The 9,511-nt window shown below is 39.9% G+C and overlaps 1 protein-coding gene across 1 annotated transcript; it reads right to left on the minus strand.

Moving 5' to 3' along the window:
• Positions 1–3,945: 3,945 nt before the first annotated feature.
• LOC131968137 (nuclear factor 7, ovary-like) lies at positions 3,946–5,370 on the minus strand. The gene has a single exon (XM_059328880.1). The coding sequence runs from the start codon at positions 5,368–5,370 to the stop codon at positions 3,946–3,948; it is 1,425 nt and encodes a 474-aa protein (XP_059184863.1).
• Positions 5,371–9,511: the final 4,141 nt, after the last annotated feature.

Genomic DNA, 9,511 nt, shown 5'->3' on the forward strand with positions numbered 1-9,511 from the left:
TCCGTTATTACAGAGACCGTCTCTGGTAATATCTTCAGTTGATTCTTGGTGATTCTTGATTCTTGGTGGTGGCTACACGACAGAACAACAGGGTTCTTAAAGATCTCCTGACAAACAGGACTAAAAAACTGACTGCTGCTGTCAGTTGTTGTTAACATGTTGGCCGTTTGTTCTGCCTGGGTAACGTCAGCAAAACGGATTGTAATATTAGAGGTTTCATTTACATTAACGTTTGAATCGGTGGCCATGTGATATGTATACAGGATGTCTAAAAGAAGGAAAGTGGACATAAGAGACTTCTTTACAAGTCAAAGTGTAAATGACTCAGATTAAACCATCCTGCAACACCTTCACTGGCTCCCAATAAAGCAGCATCCACTTCAAGATCCTCCTCATCAATTACAAAATAATCTTCTAAACTGTCTTTGAGTTTTAAAGTGCTGATAAATAACATTTATTGTTATTATTATTATTGTAACTATAGAACCTCAACAATGCAGATTAAAAAAAGCTTTTTATTCATTATTTCCATGTGTGTTGAAAGGCAGCAACTGTTTAAAAAAACACCAACAATGAAAGATTTAGGGAAAAACACAATAAAACCTCAGATTACAAATGTGATTTCATACATCCATACTCATAATTGTGAGACTAAGTTTTTTCCTCTATAACTGTATCATCAAAATTGATGATTGTTACACCGCAAATTGTCACACTGTTCATGTTATGCATCAATATATTTTTGTCAGGTGACGGATAGTAGAGAGGCAGAAGGAGAAACGAGAGGAGAGGATGGAGAAGTTCTGTTATGAATTGACTAACAGTGCAAAATAAAATCAAAACTCTGAACAATAAAAGTAGTAATTGCCCAAAAACAAGATTGAAAATATATAATTTTCGTAAATGAACTATATTCCCTAGATCAATGTTTCTTTCCATTGTTATGCAGATGACACACAGATATACCTCCCCTTGAAACCTGCTGACCCAAGAAGCCTAGCTGCTGTTTTAGACTCTCTTAGCGATGTGAACTGCTGGATGGCACAAAATCTCCTGAAACTAAATAACTCAAAATCTGAAGTCCTATTGGTTAATCCTCCCATCCACACCAGCTCAATCCTAACCTCATTGGTCCCTATGCCAACAGCGTAACACCCACCGCCCGTAATCTAGGAGTCATTTTTGACTCAAACCTCAACTTTGAAAAACATATCAATAAAGTAGTTCAGTCCTGTTTGCTTCAATTCAAAACCATATCCAGAATCAAAAAAATCATTTCCCGCTCTGATTTGAAAAAAGTAATGCATACACTCATATTCTCCAGATTCGATTATTGCAACTCTCTTCTTTCCGGCATAAACCACAAGTCACTCTCTCGCCTCCAACTGGTTCAAAATGCAGCAGCTCGGCTTCTTACTGCTTTTAACAGACGACAGCACATTACTCTGATTGTAGCTTCTCTTCACTGGCTCCCTGTTCGTTTTTTGTATTTTGCGACAGCACCCACTATTTCAGTGGAAGCATTACAAACTATTGCAACTATTGAACATGGACGAAGACGACGATCTGCGTGTGAGAACTGAATGTTAATCACATTATGTGTTTATTGTTATCAAAGTATTTTGTTGACATGAAGTAGACAGCGAAATTAATGTTTTACTGTGATATGTTCAAATGATATGACTGTCTTTAGCACGATAATCTGAAAGGCATGTCAGATATGGGTTAAACTAGAAGGTAATAGTTTAGTTTGTTAGCAATGAACAGTTTGACCCGCACATTTTGTTTCATGAAACTGAAGCGCGATGACGATTTATGTTAATATGTGCTTTATATTAAACATGATTAATGATTAAAGCTATAAAGTGGATGATATGAGGAAAACATGTATAGGCCTACGTTCTCATACAAGCATGAAACTGTTTAGGCTACTTATTGGTAATTAGCTACTCTAGAGCATATATTTAGAGATTTATTGGACATAAATTAAGCTCATCCAGCGCAGAATTTCCAAAATGTATTTTTGTCTATTATTAGATTTTGGCCTTGTTTATGTCTGCTTAATTAATCAAAGTTAATATTTTTCAACCGTTTTACACTCTCTTTTTATTATTATTATTATTATTATTATGTTGTCTGTTTACCTTTCCAGTGAAGTGGAGGAGTTTTGTCAAAGAATTGAAAGGCAGGTGAGGAAAGAAGGGGCACTGTTGAAATGGTAGGTAATATTATTAATATGTCAATGTAATAATGTATTTGCTATGCTCCAGAATCTTCAGTATTTCAGTGTAAACTGTGATAGGTAAGTCAATTTTTTTGCTCAACATTTGCACGTTGGAAAATATGTGGTTTTTCCTCCTCACATTTTCAGAATTCATCAGGCTATTATTCTGCGGGCCGGGCTGTGAGCTTTGGCGGGCCGTATGTGGCCCGGGAGCCATCTGTTGATGATCGCTGGCCTATTTGGTCCCACTGAAGATATTTGGTTTCATTACACTGATGAAGATATATCAGGCTCTGATGCACAGACAAAACTTGTTTGTAGATGGATTCATTACTGGTTTTGATTTTGCATATAGGATTTGTTGACAAAAAGACAAATACAGATTTATATCTTAACTATAACAGATCAAAACTAATTTTCAACAGCGACGACCACTGTCAGCCTTTTCTGTGGCAGATTATTTAGCTTAGCTTAACTAGCTTAACTAGAAACCACTAAGTTTTAATTCACACTCAGAACCCTTGGACACATTTTATTGAGAAAAATAGTTTTGACAAACACCATTTTATTTCTAATCATCAAACCTTTATTAGTTTTTATATTTCCAAACAACAAATAAGAATCATCTCCAGTAGGTTTCAGAATACAAAGAGAAGATAACATGTAATCAGTTATATACAGTTTACACATCTGCTTTTCCCTGACAGAGTAACTTACAGTGAATTAAAAATAAACCTGAAGTCTTCACTGTTTAAAATTAAGTTCTGTTACAAATTGATTAACAGTGCAGAATAAAATCAAAACTCTGAACAGTAAAATTAGTAATTGCCCAAAAACAAGATTAGAAATATATAATTAAAATGATTTATATTGGCTTAAATCAAACGGCTAAACATACATGTAACATTAGCTAATCTTAAATGTAAGGAAGAAAATAATATTCATGCTAATAATGGTTTCCCTATTATCAGAATCATCATCATCATCATTGTCTCTGATTGACACATTTCACATTTTACTTTTTGTTAGAGTAACTCAGTTAAAACAACACAGATAATAAAACTTCCACCTTTGCCTCATATCATCACATTTTTTTCAGTATCAACATAGTTGTTATTGTTACCGTGGAAACAGATATTGTGAAAGGTTAAAAATATACTTAAATAAGTATATAGAAAAATATTTAACCGTCATTACGTTTGATTGATTGTAGATTTCCAAAGTCATAATTTGATTGTTGTGTGTTGTTGCTAGTTGTTCCTGTTATTTGCTGTTAGTATAAAACAGTGAAGGCTGTTCATTTCTTGTGTACTAACTGCAGAAACAGTTTACCATGAAGATTAATATATAGCACACACTGTTTACAATTAGTACGTAGTATAAAATTGTGACATATCAATGCAGAATGATCCCAAGAAGAAAATAGACAATAAAAAACCTGTAAGAAATCATATTACAGATTGTTGACCTTTCCTGTGGCAGAAACCGATATATATATACATATATATATATACATATATATATATGTATATATATACATGTATATATATGCATATGTATATATATATATGTATATGTATATATATATATGTGTATATATATATATATATATATATATATATATAGTGCATATAATTCTATGTATAGTATCACTGAGATGGGCAAACGATGACATTTCTGAGAAGTTTTACTCAACATGAAATAAAATGCTGCATTTCCAGCTAAAACCAACGCCATGAGCTTGGTGAAGGGACTGTGTGCTGTCCCACTGTGACAGAGACCGTCTCTGGTAATATCTTCATTGAGAGGTCACTCAAGGTGGCAATGTATGGAAACAGTCTCTCAGTGAAAGTGTGTGTGAAGGTGTGTATGTGTGTGTTTGTATCAGAATCAAAGAATGACAGTTTTCCTTTGTCAAAGTCCAGATGAACTCTGATCCTCTGTGGCCTCTTCTCCACTGAGAGGACTTTATCTGAGAGTGGTGGGGAGGCTGCCATGTATTTTCCCTCAAACGAATACATCTCCCAGAAGCCAGTTGGTATTTTACCCTTTCTCCAGACAGACTCCTTTATTACACCTATGGCCCAGGGTTTATCAGGTGTAACCTCAACGTCCCAGCTGTGAGTCCCAGAGTTAAAGCCCTCAGAGCTCATGGCAATGACAGCATAATCAAACCTCTCTGGATTGTCAGGAAGTTTCTGTTTCTCTCCACATCTCACACTGGTCAGATCTTCAGACAGGATGTATTCTGGGCGAGCAGTGTTTGGATCCAGAATCAGAGGAGTGTAGGAGACCATCTCCTTCATCTTGTTCCAGATGTTGAAGGCCAGGTTGCCCAGGTGTTTGGCCACATCTATCAGAGCTCCTGAGAGCAGCTGTGGATCCTCCAGCAGGGGGCGCTGCTGGACTCTTTCCACTGCAGCCTTGTAGTTCTGCAGGAATGAGACGTGTTCAGCTCTCAGCTCCTCCTCTGTGGCTCTGATTGTGTCTGAAAGAGCTGCTATCTCTCTGCTCAGAGCATCAATCTTCTCCTTCATCACCTGACTCTTCTGCTCCTCTTCCTCCCTCAGAGCAGAGATCCTGGCCTCCTCTTCCTCTTGCAGGAACTGGTGAAGCTTCTTAAACTGCTCCTTAATCTGCCTCTCTGTGTGTCGGGCCTGGACCTTAATGTGTTCTGCTGTTTGATCACAGTTTCCTTTAACTTGTTCAAAGAGCTTCAGTTTCTCCTGTAAGGGCTTCAGGGATTTCTGGAGTTTTTTCTTGTGATCTTGTGCAGCTTCATTGATGGGACTGAATCTGTGGTTGTTGTGTGTCTTTGAGTCTCTGCAGACGAGACAAACTGGCTGCTGATGGTCCAGACAGAAGAGTTTAAGTTTCTCAGAGTGCAGACTGCAGAGAGGCTCTGAAGCTCTCTGATCTCTCTCCAGTAAGAACGCCTCACACAGGTTCTTTAACGCCAGGTTACGAGGTGTATCACATAATAAATGTATTTCCTTACAAACTGGACACTCGTGTATCATTTTCTCCTTCCACCAGTTCTTCACACATCTTTTACAGAAACTGTGACTACATGACAGAACAACAGGATCTTTGAATATTTCGTAGCAGACAGGACAAGTGAGATCCTCCTCTGACCTGGAAGCCATTTTCTCTCCGAGTGAAGCCTAAAACACAGCACACAGAAATGTTGCCTGTCAAGAAAGTTGAAAGGTTTACTGTCACTTTGAGTCGTAGCTCCTCCAGATCTCTTGTTTATAATGTGAAAATCAGCAGCAGTTGAAGTGTCATCCAGTACTCCAGTAATTCCAGTGCTCCCAATACGTCTTCCTTTCCGTGGCCTTTTACTGCAGAATCCTTGAGTTTGATCTGGTGGTGAATATTGAACTCTGAACAGGAACAAAGTTCAGAAATGTCACATGACTCACGTCATTTGAGGTTAACATCTGTGGAATGAGGAAGCGGGGAATGTGTGTGTTTGTTCAACATATAAGTACTGTGAAAGTAAAGACATGACATTGAAGTGGTGATATTCCAGTACTCCAGTAATCCCAGTGTTCCCAGTATTTCCTCCTTTCTGTGTCGTCTTTCTGTGGAGTTTGATCTGGTGGTGAATGTTGAACACACTGCGCACAAACTGCAGCAGTGTCCTATGACTCGTGTCATTTGATGCAAAAATCTGTGGAATGAGGAACACAGACAGTGAACACACCCATCAGGTGAACCCAACCTCACCTTAAGTGAACGCCTTTTAATGGAATGGACGTTCCAAACCAAGTCAACATAACAGGATTTTCAGGTTTACAGCCATTACCATCTACTGTTGTCATGGCAAAGAATAGTAACTTCTGTAGCCTCCGAATGTACCAATAAACTTCTATATTAACCGTCTGATTGTTTAGGGGTTAACAGCTGATGAACACCTGCCAGTTCACTGTGGTCAAACATGGTATTGCACCCTAACACAAGACTATTTGGGCTAAACTGTGCTTTGAGCTAAACTAGTGCAGTACCTGTAGGAAGTATTCATAAAGTGGGAGATTAAGTAGATTTTTCAATTTTGGCCAAATGAGGTTGTGTGTGAAAGTGGGATGTACAATGAAGTGTAATACTCTATACGCGTAGTGTTAATATACAAAGTATATATTGGGCAATACATGGATGTACATTGAGATATAAAGAGACACAGAAATAGCTATTTTAAGAAAAAGAAACTTAATCATTCAGCATGGTTAGACATCTATACAGACACAGATATAGGAGGGAATAAGTTAATATGCAGCACAAACAGATGGATGTGAGTAAGGGTTATTAGGTGTGTTGTGGAATGTGTAGATTGATTGATAACTATTGTGTTTCATATATTGTGGCTATGCAGACCACTACAACGTCTGCAACTCCATAAAACTCTTACTTTTCATAAGGTACCACACCATCCAGCACATACACATTGAACCTTGCTATTCGCTGTAAACTATTTGAATATTATTGTTAAATGGAACCTTGTAGCACACTTTAAAACTCCTAAAGATAGGTAGGCTAAATAGACTTACAGATGAGATGAGTCAGGGTGGAAATCCAGAGTGAATTGTGTTACTGACCAGGTGTACATTACATTAGATTACATGTCATTTAGCAGACGCTTTTGTCCAAAGCGACTTACAATAAGTGCATTCAACCTGATGGTACTAGACATAGACCATAGGAATCAAGTAAGTACACAACTTTAAGAGCTAACTGTCATTGCTAAGGAGTGCTATATGTTAAAGAAGAAAAGAAGAGAAAAGAAGAAGAATTATTATTTTTTTTTTAATATATATATATCTGTTAGGTGACCATGGCTTAACCGAGGTATTGTTGGAAGAGATAGGTCTTCAGCCTGCGGCGGAAGATGTACAGGCTGTCTGAGGTCCTGATGTCGGTGGGGAGCTCGTTCCACCATTTGGGAGCCAAGACAGAGAAAAGTCTGGAAGAGGTTTTGAGGCGAGTTGACCCACGCAAGGTGGGAGTCGCCAGCTGTTTGGCTGATGCAGAGCGGAGAGGACGGGCAGGGGTGTAGAGTTTGACAAGGTCCTGGATGTAAGTAGGACCTGAACCGTTAGCAGCAGAGTACGCCAGAGCTAGAGTCTTGAAGCGTATCAGCCACTGGTAGCCAGTGGAGGGAGCGGAGGAGGGGTGTTGTGTGTGAAAATTTGGGAAGATTGAAGACCAATCGAGCAGCTGCATTCTGGATGAGTTGTAGAGGTCGGATGGCTTTGGCAGGCAGACCTGCCATGAGGGAGTTGCAGTAGTCCAGGCGTGAGATGACCAGTGCCTGGACCAGGACCTGGACCTGGACCTGAGCTGCCTTCTGAGTGAGAAACGGACGGATTCTCCTGATGTTATGCAGCAAGAATCTGCAAGATCTGGTAGTGGCGGTGATGTTTGTTGAGAGGGACAGTTGGTTGTCCCAGGTGGACAGGTGTAGGCCTATCACACAATGGGGCGGAGCTCCCCTAAGAGGGGCGGAGCTCCTTTAAAAGGCCTCCGATCGGAAACAGTGCAATGCTGCAACACATACTACGTAAATAATGATATTTTGAAAAATATGCCATGCGCAAGCCACATACGAAATCTGAGGAATGCTGATGCTGATATCAACATGGCCTTTAACACTGTGTTACAAATTTACTGAGTTTAACCCACACAATGATTTTTTCCTAAACATAAACAAGTAGTTTTCTTGGCAAAACCTAAATTATTTCTGCAGTGACGGTACCTGGGTAAATTTCGTTCTCAAAAACTATGTCAACGGAAAAAAAATGTCATCATGAAAATGGTGATGTTGATGTTGATATGATGAGATGACATCAGCAAGGTGAGACTATGGTGTCCGGGTTTTGGGTTTGTTTTTAATATTGAAGCAAGTTGAGTAATTAACAGCGGTGAAAGTAGTGTTTAGATCATTAACTGAACCAAAGGAAACAACATGTTAAACTATTACTTGAATACTGTCTAAAGGCTGAGCTGTTTGCTCCTGTTTTTCTCTGCTCACCCTTTTCTTGTTGGCATTTTGTTACCAAATGTGGCCTTGCTGGTCTTTGTTTCGCCCCTTTGACTGTAGCGTCATTTTGTAAATGGTAAATGGACCTGCACTTATATATCGCTTTTCTAATCGCTTTGCGACCACTCAAAGCTCTTTACACTACAGACTACGCTCATTCATCCGTTCACACACATTCATACTGGTGGCAGAGGCTACCCTAAACGGGGCCACCTGCCACCATTGGGAATTCATTCACAAACCGATGTACGCAGCATCTGGAGCATTTTGGGGTTCAGTATCTTGCTCAAGGATACTTCGACATGTAGGCTGCGATGGTCAGGGATCGAACCACCAACCCTCCGCTCTACCAACTGAGCCACAGCCGCCCCATTTGTGTGCTGCAGGGGCAATTGAATAAAACTATTTGCTAGTGACGGCAGGCTGGCTATTTCAAAATTGCAGGTTTGTGCAGAATAGGAAACATAGAAAATAGATTCCAAGTTGTGCTGGTAACTTTAGCGAAATAAGGATTTAAGCTTGTGTGTTCTGCCTGGCTCTCTTTAGCTCTTTGACTCTATTTAAATCTATTTGGCTTTGCCTCTTAAACCCTATTGCTCCTGCCTGGCTCTGTTCAGCTCTGCCTGGATCATTTTATCCCTCTTTTAGCCGTATGTTTGGCCCAGATTGGCCCTGCTCAACTCTGTGGTCGACATAGTTCTGAGCCTCACACTGAAAAAGCTGCAGAATGAGAGGAGGAGGAGGAATCCCTGACGTTCCTATTGGCTGAGAAGTTTTCATCCGTGCTGTGACTGGCTGGCAGAGCATGAGTAGGGAATCCCTCAGGGCTCTCTCTCTGTCTTTGTCTCAGATTAAAAACACAAACAGTCCATTCAGGCCTCGCTGCTCCAGGTAGTCCTCCAGTCTGCTGAGGACCGGGACTGAATTCACAGCCATGTCTGCTTCAGAAAGCCAACAGTGCAGCTGCTGTTTTATAAAAACCATAAATCTCTGAGTACTCCCAGTCTGCTCATACATGTTCTGCAGCTGTAAAATCAGAGGTATCTGTAATATTTAGCAAAGCACAGAGAATTCACTGCCCTGCAGAGTCAGAGAGAGAAACATCAGGGAATGAGGGGCGGTGCTGTTGTACTTATCAGCTCTGTGGCGTGTTGGAGCAAAATCAGGAGGTGAAGAAACCTGCTGAGTTCATGTTGCAGAGGGTGGAGGAGGAGAGCCGGCAACAGGAGGAATTGGGAGGGAAGAGC

The sequence above is a fragment of the Centropristis striata genome, chromosome 3 (genome assembly GCF_030273125.1).
Source record: "Centropristis striata isolate RG_2023a ecotype Rhode Island chromosome 3, C.striata_1.0, whole genome shotgun sequence".
Lineage (NCBI taxonomy): Eukaryota > Metazoa > Chordata > Actinopteri > Perciformes > Serranidae > Centropristis > Centropristis striata.